We start from the raw sequence: 22,055 nt of genomic DNA on the forward strand, positions 1-22,055 counted from the left end.
AGTGAACAGAGGGCTTAATGCATGTGCCTTAAGTGTCGGCCCATATTAGCTTGTGCACTCTGCATTCACTCAGTGAACAGAGGGCTTAATGCATGTGCCTTAAGTGTCGGCCCATATTAGCTTGTGCACTCTGCATTCACTCAGTGAACAGAGGGCTTAATGCATGTGCCTTAAGTGTCTGCCCATATTAGCTTGTGCACTCTGCATTCACTCAGTGAACAGAGGGCTTAATGCATGTGCCTTAAGTGTCGGCCCATATTAGCTTGTGCACTCTGCATTCACTCAGTGAACAGAGGGCTTAATGCATGTGCCTTAAGTGTCGGCCCATATTAGCTTGTGCACTCTGCATTCACTCAGTGAACAGAGGGCTTAATGCATGTGCCTTAAGTGTCGGCCCATATAAGCTTGTGCACTCTGCATTCACTCAGTGAACAGAGGGCTTAATGCATGTGCCTTAAGTGTCCGCCCATATTAGCTTGTGCACTCTGCATTCACTCAGTGAACAGAGGGCTTAATGCATGTGCCTTAAGTGTCGGCCCATATTAGCTTGTGCACTCTGCATTCACTCAGTGAACAGAGGGCTTAATGCATGTGCCTTAAGTGTCGGCCCATATTAGCTTGTGCACTCTGCATTCACTCAGTGAACAGAGGGCTTAATGCATGTGCCTTAAGTGTCGGCCCATATTAGCTTGTGCACTCTGCATTCACTCAGTGAACAGAGGGCTTAATGCATGTGCCTTAAGTGTCGGCCCATATTAGCTTGTGCACTCTGCATTCACTCAGTGAACAGAGGGCTTAATGCATGTGCCTTAAGTGTCGGCCCATATTAGCTTGTGCACTCTGCATTCACTCAGTGAACAGAGGGCTTAATGCATGTGCCTTAAGTGTCCGCCCATATTAGCTTGTGCACTCTGCATTCACTCAGTGAACAGAGGGCTTAATGCATGTGCCTTAAGTGTCGGCCCATATTAGCTTGTGCACTCTGCATTCACTCAGTGAACAGAGGGCTTAATGCATGTGCCTTAAGTGTCGGCCCATATTAGCTTGTGCACTCTGCATTCACTCAGTGAACAGAGGGCTTAATGCATGTGCCTTAAGTGTCCGCCCATATTAGCTTGTGCACTCTGCATTCACTCAGTGAACAGAGGGCTTAATGCATGTGCCTTAAGTGTCGGCCCATATTAGCTTGTGCACTCTGCATTCACTCAGTGAATAGAGGGCTTAATGCATGTGCCTTAAGTGTCGGCCCATATTAGCTTGTGCACTCTGCATTCACTCAGTGAACAGAGGGCTTAATGCATGTGCCTTAAGTGTCGGCCCATATTAGCTTGTGCACTCTGCATTCACTCAGTGAACAGAGGGCTTAATGCATGTGCCTTAAGTGTCCGCCCATATTAGCTTGTGCACTCTGCATTCACTCAGTGAACAGAGGGCTTAATGCATGTGCCTTAAGTGTCGGCCCATATAAGCTTGTGCACTCTGCATTCACTCAGTGAACAGAGGGCTTAATGCATGTGCCTTAAGTGTCGCCCATATTAGCTTGTGCACTCTGCATTCACTCAGTGAACAGAGGGCTTAATGCATGTGCCTTAAGTGTCGGCCCATATTAGCTTGTGCACTCTGCATTCACTCAGTGAACAGAGGGCTTAATGCATGTGCCTTAAGTGTCGGCCCATATAAGCTTGTGCACTCTGCATTCACTCAGTGAACAGAGGGCTTAATGCATGTGCCTTAAGTGTCCGCCCATATTAGCTTGTGCACTCTGCATTCACTCAGTGAACAGAGGGCTTAATGCATGTGCCTTAAGTGTCGGCCCATATTAGCTTGTGCACTCTGCATTCACTCAGTGAACAGAGGGCTTAATGCATGTGCCTTAAGTGTCGGCCCATATTAGCTTGTGCACTCTGCATTCACTCAGTGAACAGAGGGCTTAATGCATGTGCCTTAAGTGTTGGCCCATATCAGCTTGTGCACACTGCATTCACTCAGTGAACAGAGGGCTTAATGCATGTGCCTTAAGTGTTGGCCCATATAAGCTTGTGCACTCTGCATTCACTCAGTGAACAGAGGGCTTAATGCATGTGCCTTAAGTGTCAGCCCATATTATCTTGTGCACTCTGCATTCACTCAGTGAACAGAGGGCTTAATGCATGTGCCTTAAGTGTCGGCCCATATTAGCTTGTGCACTCTGCATTCACTCAGTGAACAGAGGGCTTAATGCATGTGCCTTAAGTGTCGGCCCATATTAGCTTGTGCACTCTGCATTCACTCAGTGAACAGAGGGCTTAATGCATGTGCCTTAAGTGTCGGTCCATATAAGCTTGTGCACTCTGCATTCACTCAGTGAACAGAGGGCTTAATGCATGTGCCTTAAGTGTCCGCCCATATTAGCGTGTGCACTCTGCATTCACTCAGTGAACAGAGGGCTTAATGCATGTGCCTTAAGTGTCGGCCCATATTAGCTTGTGCGCTCTGCATTCACTCAGTGAACAGAGGGCTTAATGCATGTGTCTTAAGTGTCGACCCATATTAGCTTGTGCACTCTGCATTCACTCAGTGAACAGAGGGCTTAATGCATGTGCCTTAAGTGTCGGCCCATATTAGCTTGTGCACTCTGCATTCACTCAGTGAACAGAGGGCTTAATGCATGTGCCTTAAGTGTCGACCCATATTAGCTTGTGCACTCTGCAATTACTCAGTGAACAGAGGGCTTAATGCATGTGCCTTAAGTGTTGGCCCATATTAGCTTGTGCACTCTGCATTCACTCAGTGAACAGAGGGCTTAATGCATGTGCCTTAAGTGTTGGCCCATATTAGCTTGTGCACTCTGCATTCACTCAGTGAACAGAGGGCTTAATGCATGTGTCTTAAGTGTCGGCCCATATTAGCTTGTGCACTCTGCATTCACTCAGTGAACAGAGGGCTTAATGCATGTGCCTTAGATGTCGGCCCATATTAGCTTGTGCACTCTGCATTCACTCAGTGAACAGAGGGCTTAATGCATGTGCCTTAAGTGTCGGCCCATATAAGCTCGTGCACTCTGCATTCACTCAGTGAACAGAGGGCTTAATGCATGTGCCTTAAGTGTCGGCCCATATTAGCTTGTGCACTCTGCATTCACTCAGTGAACAGACGGCTTAATGCATGTGCCTTAAGTGTCGGCCCATATTAGCTTGTGCACTCTGCATTCACTCAGTGAACAGAGGGCTTAATGCATGTGCCTTAATGTCGGCCCATATTAGCTTGTGCACTCTGCATTCACTCAGTGAACAGAGGGCTTAATGCATGTGCCTTAAGTGTCGGCCCATTATAGCTTGTGCACTCTGCATTCACTCAGTGAACAGAGGGCTTAATGCATGTGCCTTAAGTGTCGGCCCATATTAGCTTGTGCACTCTGCATTCACTCAGTGAACAGAGGGCTTAATGCATGTGCCTTAAGTGTCGGCCCATATTAGCTTGTGCACTCTGCATTCACTCAGTGAACAGAGGGCTTAATGCATGTGCCTTAAGTGTCGGCCCATATTAGCTTGTGCACTCTGCATTCACTCAGTGAACAGAGGGCTTAATGCATGTGCCTTAAGTGTCGGCCCATATTAGCTTGTGCACTCTGCATTCACTCAGTGAACAGAGGGCTTAATGCATGTGCCTTAAGTGTCGGCCCATATTAGCTTGTGCACTCTGCATTCACTCAGTGAACAGAGGGCTTAATGCATGTGCCTTAAGTGTCGGCCCATATTAGCTTGTGCACTCTGCATTCACTCAGTGAACAGAGGGCTTAATGCATGTGCCTTAAGTGTCGGCCCATATTAGCTTGTGCACTCTGCATTCACTCAGTGAACAGAGGGCTTAATGCATGTGCCTTAAGTGTCGGCCCATATTAGCTTGTGCACTCTGCATTCACTCAGTGAACAGAGGGCTTAATGCATGTGCCTTAAGTGTCGGCCCATATTAGCTTGTGCACTCTGCATTCACTCAGTGAACAGAGGGCTTAATGCATGTGCCTTAAGTGTCGGCCCATATTAGCTTGTGCACTCTGCATTCACTCAGTGAACAGAGGGCTTAATGCATGTGCCTTAAGTGTCGGCCCATATTAGCTTGTGCACTCTGCATTCACTCAGTGAACAGAGGGCTTAATGCATGTGCCTTAAGTGTCGGCCCATATTAGCTTGTGCACTCTGCATTCACTCAGTGAACAGAGGGCTTAATGCATGTGCCTTAAGTGTCGGCCCATATTAGCTTGTGCACTCTGCATTCACTCAGTGAACAGAGGGCTTAATGCATGTGCCTTAAGTGTCGGCCCATATTAGCTTGTGCACTCTGCATTCACTCAGTGAACAGAGGGCTTAATGCATGTGCCTTAAGTGTCGGCCCATATAAGCTTGTGCACTCTGCATTCACTCAGTGAACAGAGGGCTTAATGCATGTGCCTTAAGTGTCGGCCCATATTAGCTTGTGCACTCTGCATTCACTCAGTGAACAGAGGGCTTAATGCATGTGCCTTAAGTGTTGGCCCATATTAGCTTGTGCACTCTGCATTCACTCAGTGAACAGAGGGCTTAATGCATGTGCCTTAAGTGTCGGCCCATATTAGCTTGTGCACTCTGCATTCACTCAGTGAACAGAGGGCTTAATGCATGTGCCTTAAGTGTCGGCCCATATTAGCTTGTGCACTCTGCATTCACTCAGTGAACAGAGGGCTTAATGCATGTGCCTTAAGTGTCGGCCCATATTAGCTTGTGCACTCTGCATTCACTCAGTGAACAGAGGGCTTAATGCATGTGCCTTAAGTGTCGGCCCATATTAGCTTGTGCACTCTGCATTCACTCAGTGAACAGAGGGCTTAATGCATGTGCCTTAAGTGTCGGCCCATATTAGCTTGTGCACTCTGCATTCACTCAGTGAACAGAGGGCTTAATGCATGTGCCTTAAGTGTTCGGCCCATATTAGCTTGTGCACTCTGCATTCACTCAGTGAACAGAGGGCTTAATGCATGTGCCTTAAGTGTCGGCCCATATTAGCTTGTGCACTCTGCATTCACTCAGTGAACAGAGGGCTTAATGCATGTGCCTTAAGTGTCGGCCCATATTAGCTTGTGCACTCTGCATTCACTCAGTGAACAGAGGGCTTAATGCATGTGCCTTAAGTGTCGGCCCATATTAGCTTGTGCACTCTGCATTCACTCAGTGAACAGAGGGCTTAATGCATGTGCCTTAAGTGTCGGCCCATATTAGCTTGTGCACTCTGCATTCACTCAGTGAACAGAGGGCTTAATGCATGTGCCTTAAGTGTCGGCCCATATTAGCTTGTGCACTCTGCATTCACTCAGTGAACAGAGGGCTTAATGCATGTGCCTTAAGTGTCGGCCCATATTAGCTTGTGCACTCTGCATTCACTCAGTGAACAGAGGGCTTAATGCATGTGCCTTAAGTGTCGGCCCATATTAGCTTGTGCACTCTGCATTCACTCAGTGAACAGAGGGCTTAATGCATGTGCCTTAAGTGTCGGCCCATATTAGCTTGTGCACTCTGCATTCACTCAGTGAACAGAGGGCTTAATGCATGTGCCTTAAGTGTCGGCCCATATTAGCTTGTGCACTCTGCATTCACTCAGTGAACAGAGGGCTTAATGCATGTGCCTTAAGTGTCGGCCCATATTAGCTTGTGCACTCTGCATTCACTCAGTGAACAGAGGGCTTAATGCATGTGCCTTAAGTGTCGGCCCATATTAGCTTGTGCACTCTGCATTCACTCAGTGAACAGAGGGCTTAATGCATGTGCCTTAAGTGTCGGCCCATATTAGCTTGTGCACTCTGCATTCACTCAGTGAACAGAGGGCTTAATGCATGTGCCTTAAGTGTCGGCCCATATTAGCTTGTGCACTCTGCATTCACTCAGTGAACAGAGGGCTTAATGCATGTGCCTTAAGTGTCGGCCCATATTAGCTTGTGCACTCTGCATTCACTCAGTGAACAGAGGGCTTAATGCATGTGCCTTAAGTGTCGGCCCATATTAGCTTGTGCACTCTGCATTCACTCAGTGAACAGAGGGCTTAATGCATGTGCCTTAAGTGTCGGCCCATATTAGCTTGTGCACTCTGCATTCACTCAGTGAACAGAGGGCTTAATGCATGTGCCTTAAGTGTCGGCCCATATTAGCTTGTGCACTCTGCATTCACTCAGTGAACAGAGGGCTTAATGCATGTGCCTTAAGTGTCGGCCCATATTAGCTTGTGCACTCTGCATTCACTCAGTGAACAGAGGGCTTAATGCATGTGCCTTAAGTGTCGGCCCATATTAGCTTGTGCACTCTGCATTCACTCAGTGAACAGAGGGCTTAATGCATGTGCCTTAAGTGTCGGCCCATATAAGCTTGTGCACTCTGCATTCACTCAGTGAACAGAGGGCTTAATGCATGTGTCTTAAGTGTCGGCCCATATTAGCTTGTGCACTCTGCAATTACTCAGTGAACAGAGGGCTTAATGCATGTGCCTTAAGTGTCGGCCCATATTAGCTTGTGCACTCTGCATTCACTCAGTGAACAGAGGGCTTAATGCATGTGCCTTAAGTGTCGGCCCATATTAGCTTGTGCACTCTGCATTCACTCAGTGAACAGAGGGCTTAATGCATGTGCCTTAAGTGTCGGCCCATATTAGCTTGTGCACTCTGCATTCACTCAGTGAACAGAGGGCTTAATGCATGTGCCTTAAGTGTCGGCCCATATAAGCTTGTGCACTCTGCATTCACTCAGTGAACATAGGGCTTAATGCATGTGCCTTAAGTGTCGGCCCATATTAGCTTGTGCACTCTGCATTCACTCAGTGAACAGAGGGCTTAATGCATGTGCCTTAAGTGTCGGCCCATATTAGCTTGTGCACTCTGCATTCACTCAGTGAACAGAGGGCTTAATGCATGTGCCTTAAGTGTCGGCCCATATTAGCTTGTGCACTCTGCATTCACTCAGTAAACAGACGGCTTAATGCATGTGCCTTAAGTGTCGGCCCATATAAGCTTGTGCACTCTGCATTTACTCAGTGAACAGAGGGCTTAATGCATGTGCCTTAAATGTCGGCCCATATTAGCTTGTGCACTCTGCATTCACTCAGTGAACAGAGGGCTTAATGCATGTGTCATAAGTGTCGGCCCATATTAGCTTGTGCACTCTGCGTTCACTCAGTGAACAGAGGGCTTAATGCATGTGCCTTAAGTGTCGGCCCATATTAGCTTGTGCACTCTGCATTCATTCAGTGAACAGAGGGCTTAATGCATGTGTCTTAAGTGTCGGCCCATATTAGCTTGTGCACTCTGCATTCACTCAGTGAACAGAGGGCTTAATGCATGTGCCTTAAGTGTCGGCCCATATTAGCTTGTGCACTCTGCATTCACTCAGTGAACAGAGGGCTTAATGCATGTGCCTTAAGTGTCGGCCCATATAAGCTTGTGCACTCTGCATTCACTCAGTGAACAGAGGGCTTAATGCATGTGCCTTAAGTGTTGGCCCATATTAGCTTGTCCACTCTGCATTCACTCAGTGAACAGAGGGCTTAATGCATGTGCCTTAAGTGTTGGCCTATATTAGCGTGTGCACTCTGCATTCACTCAGTGAACAGAGGGCTTAATGCATGTGCCTTAAGTGTCGGCCCATATTAGCTTGTGCACTCTGCATTCACTCAGTGAACAGAGGGCTTAATGCATGTGCCTTAAGTGTCGACCCATATTAGCTTGTGCACTCTGCATTCACTCAGTGAACAGAGGGCTTAATGCATGTGTCTTAAGTGTCGACCCATATTAGCTTGTGCACTCTGCAATTACTCAGTGAACAGAGGGCTTAATGCATGTGCCTTAAGTGTCGGCCCATATTAGCTTGTGCACTCTGCATTCACTCAGTGAACAGAGGGCTTAATGCATGTGCCTTAAGTGTCGGCCCATATTAGCTTGTGCACTCTGCATTCACTCAGTGAACAGAGGGCTTAATGCATGTGCCTTAAGTGTCGGCCCATATTAGCTTGTGCACTCTGCATTCACTCAGTGAACAGAGGGCTTAATGCATGTGCCTTAAGTGTTGGCCCATATTAGCTTGTGCACTCTGCATTCACTCAGTGAACAGAGGGCTTAATGCATGTGTCTTAAGTGTTGGCCCATATTAGCGTGTGCACTCTGCATTCACTCAGTGAACAGAGGGCTTAATGCATGTGCCTTAAGTGTCGGCCCATATTAGCTTGTGCACTCTGCATTCACTCAGTGAACAGAGGGCTTAATGCATGTGCCTTAAGTGTTGGCCCAGATTAGCTTGTGCACTCTGCATTCACTCAGTGAACAGAGGGCTTAATGCATGTGCCTTAAGTGTTGGCCCATATTAGCTTGTGCACTCTGCATTCACTCAGTGAACAGAGGGCTTAATGCATGTGCCTTAAGTGTTGGCCCAGATTAGCTTGTGCACTCTGCATTCACTCAGTGAACAGAGGGCTTAATGCATGTGCCTTAAGAATTGGCCCATATTAGCTTGTGCACTCTGCATTCACTCAGTAAACAGAGGTCTTAATGCATGTGTCTTAAGTGTCGGCCCATATTAGCTTGTGCACCCTGCATTCACTCAGTGAACAGAGGGCTTAATGCATGTGCCTTAAGTGTCGGCCCATATTAGCTTGTGCACTCTGCATTCACTCAGTGAACAGAGGGCTTAATGCATGTGCCTTAAGTGTTGGCCCATATTAGCTTGTGCACTCTGCATTCACTCAGTGAACAGAGGGCTTAATGCATGTGCCTTAAGTGTTAGCCCATATTAGCTTGTGCACTCTGCATTCACTCAGTGAACAGAGGGCTTAATGCATGTGCCTTAAGTGTCGGCCCATATTAGCTTGTGCACTCTGCATTTCCCAGAGCGGGGCTTATTTAAATTTACAGAAATCTGCAAAATGCAGTAAGATTTGTAAAACTTGTGAAGAATTGTTATTAAAATTGAAATTGATTATATTTTATTACATTTTAATTATTGTGCACTAATCAATGTGATGTGAACATACCTCAAAATCTTCTACCTGTGTTGCCAATATATAATATTGCTCAATGATATCATCTGAAATCAGAAAAGATCCAACCAATATCAGTATTACATGAGTGTTTTCCAGTACTTAACTGAAACAATACTTAACAAAGTACTAGTGCATGTCTGATTGTCCGTTTGCAAACAAGATAACTTTAACAAAACCTTGTTACAGTATTAGCAGCAAGTTGTAATAATAAATTTCTAAGTTGATAATACCATTGAATCATTTTACAGTCAATCTTGTGGATGCCACCACTTGAATTAAGCGACCTTTGTTTTATGCGACCACTTTGAAATCCCACCGAGCTTTTTCACTATATTTTGATATTGTATTAAGCGACTTTTGTCTTATGCGACCAACGACCGCTGATTTTTGTGTATTTTGATGTCCAAATCTTTAATTAAGCGACCACTCTGAGGTAAAAGTGGTTAATCTATTGATCGTTTAGGGACAAATTCTTGTTGAGTGTTTATCTAAGCCGATAAGATGTACTGTTACACCTTTGTTTTGTTTTCACACCAGCCATTATGATTGTGCTTTGTCTCGTTGACCGGTTCTAACCGGTATTGATGCAGACTGCGTATCACAGTGCTCCCGAACCTCCGCCCTGCCCCCCCCCCCCCCCCCCCCCCCCCCCCGAACCTTCGCCCTGCCCCCCCCCCCTCCCCCTCAAAAAAAATAAAAAATATTTTTATTTTTTATTTTTTTTACATATGATAATTCATAAATCTTTTATTACATTGTAATTAGTTTAATCCTCATTGTAGACATTATATTTGAATGGTTTAATAATAATGGGAATAATACAATTATTTATAACATATAAATTAACATGCAATAGGAAGTATTCCAGAAACACCCGCGCGCTCGAACGTGCCCTTTTCACAAAATACTTCGCGTCGAAAGTGCCCTTTTCACAAAATACTGCGCGTCGAAAGTGCCTTTTTGACAAAAAAGCCCCCCTGCCCTTTTCAAATCCTAGCTGGAGCACTGGTATCAATTTATTAAGTTGAATAATAATGGAGCGTATTAAGCACAGTCTACCGTTTAAATAGTTTACAATGGACAAACTTGTTTACCGATTTTTCTCGAGTATAGATAACAGGTGCAGAAATAATGCACTGTACGCGACAAACATTTCCTGAGAGGTGCGGAAAATAAACTATTAATCGGCAACATCTGTCGAAATCCGTTCATTAACAAATTGTAATTATACTAAAAAGTATGTCTTAGCCAATCACATTGTTATTTTCTTTATAAATTTTCCAATCAGGCCTGTTTGTTTCCAATTGACGTGTTTTAATTTTTTCAGCGCTTTGTGTATCATAATCGAGTCCGATTTCCTTAAGCGTACATGCATAAATTCAAATGTTAAAACGGCAAGTGTTAACGTTGAATGAGAAAATTCGGGTATTGGAATTGTCTAAGAGCAAAAGTGCACGTAAAATCGGGAATGAGTTTGGAGTTGGAAAAACTCAAATTCAGAACATTTTTAAGCGTAAAGGTGCTTGAAGACGTGGAAAATAATGCATCAAGAAAAAAAGCGCGAGGTAAACGACGGGGAATGAGGACATTAATGATATTGTGTTTATATGGTGTAAGGATGCAATAAGTAAGCATTCTTCCAGATTGGCCTTTTTTATTTAAAGACCATTTTATGAAGAGACCACTTTTGGAAACTCCCTTGAGTGGTCTCTTAATACACGATTGACTGTACTTGAAGTTGGACAAGGTTCTTCTGACCAATTTTTGTATAATTCAAGCTGCTTCAAGTGATCAAGCAGATAATAGAACTTTATCAAGATTTTGTGCTCACAAACATTGTCACCAAATTTCATAAAGAACGGATTGAAAAAGAAAAATAGAAACCGCCCGTCGACTGCCCGACGCAGGTGTTCAACTGTTACCATATTTTCTGTTCTTTCATTGGCGTACAACAAGTTTGAATATTGTATGTTGCAAAGTGTGTGAAAACTTATTTAGACAAGTTTGTGTCAATTAACAAACAAACAGACCACAATGGTATTTCCAGTTGTCCCCCACCTCCACTTTTAGCAGGCCTATAATCAATGGGTGTTTTTAATATTTCATTGATATTAATATCAATATTTAACACTCTAGTAGTGCAAGTCAGTTGGCAAACACATATATTGAAGCATGAAGAATTGCATACCTTAATATTGGTAAAGGTTATCAGTTTGCACAAATTATGGAGAATTTTATACCTTCAGATTGGTTAGGGGTATGCTCCTGGACAGCAGTGTTGGTGTTGTCCACTGTCACCACATACTCCATAACATCTGGCACAGGGTCCTAAACAACACAGTAAAAAGTAACTGGACATGTTTGGTATTACTGTTATACTCCATCTAGATTAAATCTCCCTCTTAATCCAAAGTTCAATTCTGCCCATATATTCAACCAATTAAACAACTCTTTATTAAAAAAACAGTCTGTGATCAGTTTGTCATATTTAACTTTCACAGCTATCAGTTCCCATTTGTCATGTTAACCCTTTTCTGATCAACTTATTGTTACTATCTTAACTTTATATGGAGAGTACTTAAAAGTGAAGAGTAATTTATTTGGTTTTGAGTTGTCTCATGAACATTTATGAAAACGAAATTTTGAAAGCCAGTTCCCTAATATTATATAATGAAGTTACAACAGAATATAAACCGAAAATGTTGACAGCTTCGAGCTATAAATGACGCTAACATACAATTAAATACAATTAGAGTATGTCAGGAGGAGTTCATTTGCAAATCACAAATAACAAAATAATAACACAATGTGACATTATGATATTTAAACCCTCCCGTAAAATATAGTACCAGAAATATAGTACCCGAAATATAGTACCAGAAATATAGTACCCGAAATATAGTACCAGAAATATAGTACCCGAAATATAGTACCAGAAATATACATTTTTTTCTATATATGAGCCTCATTCTGGGGAAAAGATGTTTAATGCATGTGAAGTCTGCACAGGCTAATCAGGGACAACACCTATCTCATTTATGGTATTTTTAATGTGAAATCTGCACAGGCTAATCAGGGACTTCACCTTCCTCATTTATGGTATTTTTCATGTGAAGTCTGCACAGGCTAATCAGGGACGACACCTTCCTCATTTATGGTATTTTTCATGTGAAGTCTGCACAGGCTAATCAGGGACGACACCTTCCTCATTTATGGTATTTTTCATGTGAAGTCTGCACAGGCTAATCAGGGACAACACCTTCCTCATTTATGGTATTTTTCATGTGAAGTCTGCACAGGCTAATCAGGGGCAACACCTTCCTCATTTATGGTATTTTTCATGTGAAGTCTGCACAGGCTAATCAGGGACAACACCTTCCTCATTTATGGTATTTTTCATGCGAAGTCTGCACAGGCTAATCAGGGACAATACCTTCCTCATTTATGGTATTTTTCTTTCATAAGAAGTTTCTTAGCAAAATCCAGTTTAAAGGGAGAGCGTTGTCCCTGAAAGAGTAACCCTTTGTAGACTGCACAGGCTTATCTGCAACGACACTTTGTGCACATGCATTACACTCTGTTTTCACAGAGGATGGTTCATACACAACACACCTTTATTAGATAATCGCTGATATACTCTGGCTTCAGGCACAGGACGCCGTAGTCGACCAATGGGGCCACAGCACCTTTGTGCGCCTCGCTTACAAACACGTATGTAACCATGTCGGCAATCTTTTCTGGCTTCTTCAGAGGCAGAGGAATGTTGAACAGTTCTGCACCTCCAGCATGGAGAAGCCTTTAGAAACAACAAGAGAACAACTCAAAATACTGATGAGCAACAAGTTGCATAAAACCTGAACAGACTGTGAGTTACTCACAGGCTGTTTTCGTTTAATGCTGTTTGCAAATAGCCTTTTTTACTTTGCTTCTGATGGGGAAAGGGTTAAATATCAAACATAGGCATTATGAATTCGATGTACTTGTAAGCAAACCACAAAACATGTTTGATTTTCTAACGCTAACAATATTATGTTTTTTTACTTTGAGTACAAACAAGCAAATTCGTTGAATTGATATCCCCCGCCTATATGCTTCTGGACACAAGAGTATTATATTTGACACTCAAACAAGCATTTTTCCAAGATACAAAGGGCCATAACTCCGTTATTAACAGATGGTGTACAATGCCATTTGGCGTGCATTATCCTCTTATCCATATATATACTCTTACGAAGTTTCAATGAAATACGCCAAAGCACTTCCAAGATATGGCTCCGGACACAAAAGTGACAGACAGATGGACAGCCGGACGGACAGCCGGACGGACAGCCGGACGGACAGCCGGACAACGCCAAAACAATATACCTCCGCCTCTGGCAGCGGGATATATACTCATACCAAGTTTCAATGAAATCCGCCAAAGCACTTCCAAGATATGGCTCCGGACACAAAAGTGCCTATAGTTAAAAGCATTTTTTCAAGATACAAAGGGCCATAACTCAGTTTTTAACAGATTGTATACAATGCCATTCGGCGTGCATCATCCTCTTATGCATATATATACTTATACCAAGTTTCAATTTAATCCCCCAAAGCACTTCCAAGATATGGCTCCGGACACAAAAGTGCCTATAGTAAAAAGCATTTTTTCAAGATACAAAGGGCCATAACTCTGTTATTAACAGATGGTGTACAATGCCATTTGGCTAGCATCATCCTCTTATGCATATATATACCCATACGAAGTTTCAATGAAATCCGCCAAAGCACTTCCAAGATATGGCTCCGGACACAAAAGTGCCGGACGGACGGAAGGATGGACGAACAGCAGGACGGACGGACAACGCCAAAACAATATCCCTCCGCCTCTGGCGGGGGATAATTACCTGAGAGCAATTTAGAATTTTCAATAACAACTCTTACAGGGCCAGTAGCATTTTGGCAAAAATTAACACACTGGTCTAGCACTTTAAAAAAATAAGAACTCACTTTTGCACCATTTTGATTATGATTTTGGAAAAAAGGTGCCATTTGACTGAAATAAAAAAAATGACTTTTTCGCTAACAAATAGTTTCACATTGACAAAGAATGGAACAAGATGTGTTTGTGAAACACTATGTCCCTCCTCACCATATATTCGACCTTTGACCTTGAAAGATGACCTTAACCTTTTTCACCACTCAAAATGTGAGATACACATACATGCCAAATATCAAGTCACTATCTTCAATATTGCAAAAGTTATGGCCAATGTTAAAGTTTGATGCACACTAAGAAATCAACAAACAGACAGGGCAAAAACAATATTTCCCCCAGTATAAACTGGGGGTCATAAAAATATAGAACTTAGAACATCTTTAGATTGAGAACCTGGCAGAATTTCGGCCTAAAATATTAACCCAAACAAGCACATTCCCTGCATTGATATTACCCACCAATTTCAAAATTTTGTGACAAACGGACAGACTGATGGATGGACAAAGCCAATGCTATATACCTGCGTCTTTTGTCTGGGATAAAACACACACTGATAGTGTTTTTCCCAGGAGGGCAAAGGGGCATGGCACATTTCTTTCAAAAAGGGCATTTTAGCGCGCCGTTTAGGCAAAAAAGGGCAAAAACGTTCCCTGAATACCTGAATTACGGGGCAACATGTAATCGCATCTGAAGCAGAATTTTGGAAAAAATAACATATAAACAAGCACATTTAATGGCAATTGATGTATTTAACTTACTATGATTTATATTAATATATTTACCTTGCAATGTACATTTAAGTTCATGCTGTTTCAATAAACTGTACAGCACTACAAACATAATAAAGCAATATATGCATATGAATCTGATTATACACAGATCCACTAACATATAAATGAAACCATGTTTGTCTTATCCCATTTTCTAACAATAATCTTGCCAGATGTTTAAAATAACATTGCGAGTAAATTAATCGCTAACAATATGCAAACACTCGTTTCCGTGACATACATCCACCAAGTAGATTACAAATAAATAAATAATGTTGTTATCTAAAACATTTTTATGCATCGTTGATTATCACAGACATTTCATTAATTCCTTCTTAATGTATAATCTCCATCGTTAATTCGATCGTTTACGACGTTATTTGCCATTTTTGCCGAGTCGCAATTTAATTCTGTATAGTCCGCCATGTTGTTCAAATGTCAAATGATGTAAGCGACAGGTGTGCATAGCAACGTTAAATCGTATACGCGATTCGCATTTTGTTAAATTAGTATACGTCTCAGTAATTATTTCAATAATTAGATCTAATTATCGTAAAGACGAAAGCGCTAAGAATAAATTTGTTTGTTTTTTTAAATGTAATTATGCGTAAAAATATGTTTTGATATAACTGATTAATGCATGCAATGCACAATTGCCATGAGAATAACATCGAGTTTTTCATCAAAAGTCTCCGAAGTAACGATTTTATCGTGGAGGAGTACACATTGCCAACCGAGAAGGGCGCTTGGTATAACATAGCCTCTTGCATTATCGATTGATACTGACACGGGGTTATTCACGCATGACTAATTCACAGCTTTGGAGCAGTCTACCTATTAATCGAGCACTGTAATAGATTAAATCTGCTCAAATAATATAGTCGATTAGACGTTCACGTCTCTCGAGTAAATCAAGCACAGTCGGAGCGTCACAGACAATCAAGGACGCTGATTTTGCGGACCAAGTTAGATCGTAAAGCAATAAAGATGTTATCGATAAGGGCGCGTGCGAAATTTGCCTTTGAAAAGAAGGGAGCATGGCGAAATTTGCCTTTGAAAAGGGCAGCGTGGCGATCCTGGAGGGCGGCGTGGCTTTTCGCCACGCTAAAATGGCCTGGGAAAAACATTAACTGACTTATTCACCTTTTCATAATGGTTGCCCGTTCATGCCCTGCCACAACAGCGACCTTCCAACCCGAGAAGGCTGCACCCAACATAAACCTCCACCTCCTGCTAGCAAACGCCATCTCCTCGTTCACTGAATATAAATGAACATCTTTGCTAATTTTATTTACACTGGCCACATAAACAAGAAACCGTCGGAGACGGGTGATGCTCCCCAAAGTTTTTTTGTCACAATATTGCACTATATATTCAGATAAAAGGAAACGTCTTGAAGGGCATAACTTTGGACAAAATAATACGATGGATTGTTAAGCAACTTAAAAATTTCAAATGGCCATAACTCTCTAAATAAATCATGTAACCAGACCCCACAAATAACATGCACATCTCCTCAAGGTACATGTAGTTAAGCTTCCCATAGAGCTTCATTGAATTCCGGTCATAAGTTGCTGAGAAATAGCCCGGACAAGAATTGCACTATATGTACAGTTAATGGAAAATTTCAAAGGGCCATAACTCTGTGAAAAATCATCCGTCCAGAACACGCTGATAATATGCACATATCCTTTTTGTAGTGAAGCTACCCATAAAGTTTCATTGAATTCCGGTCATTAGTTGCTGAGAAATAGCCCGGACAAGAATTGCACTAGTTAATGGAAAATTTCAAAGGGCCATAACTCTATTTAAAATCATCCGACCAGAACCCGCTGATAATATTCACATCTCCTCTTGGTAGTGAAACTTCCAATAAAGTTTCATTGAATTCCGGTCATTAGTTGCTGAGTAATAGCCCGGACAAAAATTGTGCACAGACGGACGCACACACACACACACACGGACAGACGAAGCGGCAACTATATGCTCCACCCAAAATAAATTTTGGGGGAGCATAAAAATAATAATTTAACAACCGTTTTCTACATGAAGAATGTTTAGATCACAGTTTAAGTAGATTTAAATATAATTATTTGAAATTAAAATTGTTTCATGTTTGACCCAATATAAGATGGCTGTTTGAAAAAGCTGTAAAATTAAGTTTAGTAAACACAACTGCAGTTTACAGCTAGATTTGAACGATAAATGCTCAGCCTCTTGCAGAGTTATCAGCCTTTGCCAGTGGGTTATTAGTACAGCTCAACCTATTTAAGCCTTGTTCTGGGAAAACTGGGCTTAATGCATGTGCGTTAAGTGTCATCCCAGATTAGCCAGTGCGGACTGCTTTCAGCCTTCACTGCATTTTCATTTACAAGAACAAGAGCTGTCACCATAGGATGACTTATGCCCCATATAAACGCTTGATAGAAGTAATGAGCTTTTTTCGAAACCTAAATGCAGATTTCGAAACGTAAACACGGACCCTAAGTTCAAGGTCAAGGTCACAGGGGTCAAAATTTGTGTGCGTGTGGAAAGGCCTTGTCCAATATACACATGCATACCAAATATGAAGGTTATATCTCAAGGGACATAGAAGTTATGAGCATTTTTCGAAACCTAAACACAGATTTCAAAACCTAAACGCAAACCCCAAGTTCAACGTCAAGGTCACAGGGGTCAAAATTTGTGTGCGTATGGAAAGGCCTTGTCCATATACACATGCATACCAAATATGAAGGTTACATCTCAAGGGACATAGAAGTTTTGAGCATTTTTCGAAACCTAAACTCAAAATGTGACGGAAAGACGGACAGACAGACGGATGGACAGTCCGATCACTATTTGCCCTCTACCGGGGGCATAAAAATTCCATAAAAGAGGAAAATGTTGTCCCTGATTAGCCTCTGTGGACTGCACAGGCTAATATAGGATGACACTTTACGCACATGTATCAATGACCAGATTTTCGAGAACACTGCTCAATAATATATATAAGCATACCCTCATATTTGCCCAGAATCCTGTCACCACACCATTCGTATTGCTCTTCATCCAAGAAATCTCCTGCCCTATGTGAGTCGCAAATGTAGTCTGGATGAACCACCCACTTGCCACTGGCCAGAGCTCCAAGAAACTTCTCTCCCCTCGATAACTTGCCAATGATGACGTGAGTACAGTCACACCTGAAATCCTAAACAAGATATGAAATTTTTGCAGTTTATTCTAGCTTTTTTCATCTCACAAATGACATGAAAAGGGTACTGTTCTCTATTTTTTAGGAGGGGGGGGGGTGAAAAATAGCATTAGTTTCTCTGCATTTGTCAAAGAATGATCATTACAGGGAAGGCGAAAGGAAAACACTGGGGCGAGATCACTAGATGAAAGAATATTTATGACAGATGAAATATGAAAATGGCATGCAAAATATAGGAGGTATTTGGAACAGAATCTTCTGTATGTAATTAAAACAACCAAAACAGAGAGTAATAACTCCTTAAAAACAAGAGCACCGCCTTGCGGGTGCAGACCGCTCATCTATTTTTCTTTTAAAGGTGAAGGGACCTATCTCAATTTCAATCACAAAGGAGGGAGGGGTGGAGTGGAGAGGTATGTATAGTGTGGGGGTGTGGTAATTTATTACATTATCTTCCCAAAAATGCAAAAAAAAAAAATATTCTATTTTTTTTTTGGGGGGGGGGAGGGGGGGAGGGGGATTCTTGGACGGTATTTCAAAAATAAAATAATATAAATAAATATTTGTGTATTTTACCAACCAATTATTTTATTTTTTTGGGGGGGGGGGAGTATAGTGTGAGGGTGTGGTGGTCATTTATTAATGATATTTAAATTTAAAAAAATGGCGGGGGGGGATTCGGGGGGCGGGGGGGGATGGTTTGGGTGGAGTCTATTGTGGTATGTCAGGTAAGAGTTGTTTTGTCAAAGTATCAATCAAATCTAATCATAAATAAAGAAGTTATGGCAATTTTAGCAAAATTTAATAATTTGACCTTGAGAGTCAATGTCATTCAAAGGTCAAGGTAAAATTAAACTTGTCAGGTACAGTATCCTCATGATAGCATGAAAGTATTTGAAGTTTGAAAGCAATAGCCTTGATACTTTAGAAGTAAAGTGGATCTTAACACAAAATTTAACCATATATTTAAAGTTACTAAGTCAAAAAAGGGCCATACTTCCGTAAAAAAGACAACCAGAGTTATGCAACTTGTCCTTTACTGTCCCCTTATGAAAGTTTGCGAGTGTTCCAAGTATAAAAGCAATATCTATGATACTTTAAGGGTAAAGTGGACCAAAACACATAACTTAGCCAAATTTTCAATTTTCTAAGAATAAAGGGCCCATAATTCCATCAAAATGCCAGTCAGTGTTACATCACTTTGCCTGCACAGTTCCCTTATGACAACTTTGCCTGCACAGTCCCCTTATGATAGTTAGTAAGTGTTGCAAGTATGAAAGCAATTGCTTTGATACTTTAGGAATAAAGCGGACCTAAACACAAAACTTAACCAAATTTTCTAAGTATAAAAAGGGCACATAATTCTGTCAAAATGCCAGTCAGAGTTACATAACTTTGCCTGCACAGTCCCCTTATGATAGTTAGTAAGTGTTGCAAGTATGAAAGCAATAGCTTTAATACTTAAGGAATAAAATGGACCTAAACACAAAACTTAACCAAAATTGTCAATTTTCTAAGTATAAAAAGGGCACATAATTCTGTCAAAATGCATGCAAGAGTTATCTAACTTTGCCTGCCCAGTCCCCTCATGATAGTAAGTAAGTGTACCAAGTTTGAATGCAATAGCATTGATACTTTATGAGGAAAGTGGACATAAACGCAAAACTTAACCAGACGCTGACGCCGTCAAAAAATAGATGAGCTAATAACAGAATCATGAAACCTTAACGATATGTGCTGTAGTCATTGGACATGATTATTCTGTACAAGTCTGACAAGAATTACATGCAAAATATAGAAGTTGGTACACTGAAGCTCTTATAATGTAATTTTAAACAAAAGGCAATAACATTTTTAAACAGGTTGATAACCTGACAGAAGTAAAAACTAGCCTTTTTTTGTAGATTATGTGAAGTTTGTGTAACAACTTTAGTGACATAGACTGACTTTGGTACCAGACAGATGTAGGACAAATTAAAAGTTTTTACTATAAACAAATTATTCATAAAAAAAAACAGCAAGCAACAAGCTAGAGTGGGGCCTATTTTGACTTGAGTGGAGTAATGATTTGAACAAACATAGTAGAAAACCACCATACAATGTCGCTCTACAAATATAGTACCTCTGACCCACTGATATGGGATTTCAGATAGATTAACTGTTTTGACCATAGTCTTTATAAATCATGTGACCCCTGAGCGTGTTTTATTTTTCACCCCAGGCACCTGATTTGAACAAACTTAGCAATTGTCAAAGACTTGACCAGGTGATCCAGTTTTTGACCCCACTTGACCCAGTTTCAAGGCCTTCTTATTGTTAAGATAATCATTCCGACCAGTTTTTATCAAGGCTGAGGAATACATACGGCTTCTACATAAAAATGTCACAAGTCTTTTAAAATTGTGACCAAGTTTCATTACAATTGAAAGCAAATGTTGGCTTCTAGAGTGAAAATGAGAAAAAGTTGTGGTTTTTCAAAGGTAACATATGATAAGTCAAGACACGGAGAAAGAAGGGTTGGTAAAAAATTTAAAAGCAATATATTATTTCAGCTGAGCATTCTCAATATCTTTCGAAATGAAAACATAATGTCAATAAGTCTTTCTCACTAAGATAAAGACTCCAGAGTGTTGCTGTAAGTCTGAGGCAAGAAAAATTGATTTCAAATGCAGTAAGTCTACATACCTGAGAAACCAAAACAGTCCCATTCAACTGTTTGATCATTGAGCACAGATTCTTTCTTGGATCCTTATCAATGCAAGACAGTAGGAAAACTCGCTTTCCAGGCTCCAGACTAAGTCTTCTCTTGCTCATCTATATATCGAAAACATCAAAATGTAGTTTATGGTGGCATTGATATGGCATATTATTTTTATTTAAAGGGGCCTTTTCACAGATTTTGGCATGTTTTGAAGTTTGTCATTAAATGCTTTATATTGATAAATGTAAACATTAAATTTTAAAAGCTCCAGTAAAAAAAGAATTAAAAAAAATTAGCCCACAGCAGGGCTCAAACCAGTGACCCCCAGAATCCTGAAGTAAAAACGCATTAGCCAACTGTACTATCCTGCAAAGCTAACATAAGAAGCGTATTTCATATGTTATATAAGCAATCTTCGTATTTTCACAAATTTAAACGACAACAACAGAACTCTCCAAATTATTCAATCGTTTCGCGTTGCAACGCTTTATAATTTTTAGTTTTTAAATCGTCAAAAGATGCATATAATGGCTATATTAGACCATGGCAAACGTTCAGTTATACTGTTTCCTCACAAATATCATAACTAAACCGAAAGTTTGCAAATCTGAAACAACTTTTTTCAATTTTGTCAATTTACCAAACCATGAAAAGATCCCTTTAAAAGAAAATTCTGGAACTTAGTATCTCGAAACGTGTTGACAATATAAGAATGAGAAACAGAGTGGACAACTCTCAGCCAGTGCAGAAGTCCAACAACGAGCCGCTGGCTTGTAGGACAAGTGGTCTGCTGACAAAACAGGTGGCTGCACAATTTTAGTGAGACTTAGTTCTTTCCTGAACATATTTTAGAAAGTTTACTTCAGCTTAGTGTGCCATGATACTGTGCCCAGAGGTACAAACATTATTTTCACTTGAAAACAAAGAACACAAACATGAAGTTGCTGGAGGTTTCGGTAAATGACAACTTAGGTAAATTAGATTTATATAGTAAATGCCATGGAGGTTTCGGTTAATTGGTTTTTATAGAGGTGGTATACCATAACACCAGGGGCATATATTTGCAAACTGTGGATTAATTTTGAGTTAAGTAATTAATGCTATGCCTACAGTAAAGAATTAAGGGGCATGAATGAGCTACCTCTGAACTTTTTAAAATGAATTCTTTTAGGAAATTTTAGGTACCAAACCAAAAAAATATAGATTGAATTTAAAATGTAACTCTATTGAAAGTAAATTTACGATTTAAATAACTCAATACTATTTTTTTTTAATAATTGGTGCTTTTATTTAAATAACATAATAGTAATAATAAATGATGATTTACAATGGAATCAAAGTAAGATCTTCAATTAAGTTTAATGCTATCAAAAAAAGTTTCTTGTA

General features: G+C 41.0%; 1 protein-coding gene across 1 annotated transcript in view; it reads right to left on the reverse strand.

Moving 5' to 3' along the window:
• Window positions 1-20,782, reverse strand: part of LOC127872235 (uncharacterized) — a 64,898-nt gene extending 44,116 nt beyond the window's left edge. Inside the window, exons 1-6 of the mRNA XM_052415566.1 lie at window positions 20,654-20,782; window positions 17,776-17,965; window positions 15,919-16,033; window positions 12,640-12,823; window positions 11,268-11,355; window positions 9,019-9,071 (exon numbers count right to left, since the gene is read on the reverse strand). Coding sequence (XP_052271526.1) covers window positions 9,019-9,071; window positions 11,268-11,355; window positions 12,640-12,823; window positions 15,919-16,033; window positions 17,776-17,965; window positions 20,654-20,782 — 759 coding nt within the window. The remainder of the gene's footprint in view (window positions 1-9,018; window positions 9,072-11,267; window positions 11,356-12,639; window positions 12,824-15,918; window positions 16,034-17,775; window positions 17,966-20,653) is intronic.
• Between the last annotated feature and the right edge of the window lie 1,273 nt (window positions 20,783-22,055).

This window comes from Dreissena polymorpha, chromosome 3 (assembly GCF_020536995.1).
Source record: "Dreissena polymorpha isolate Duluth1 chromosome 3, UMN_Dpol_1.0, whole genome shotgun sequence".
NCBI lineage: Eukaryota > Metazoa > Mollusca > Bivalvia > Myida > Dreissenidae > Dreissena > Dreissena polymorpha.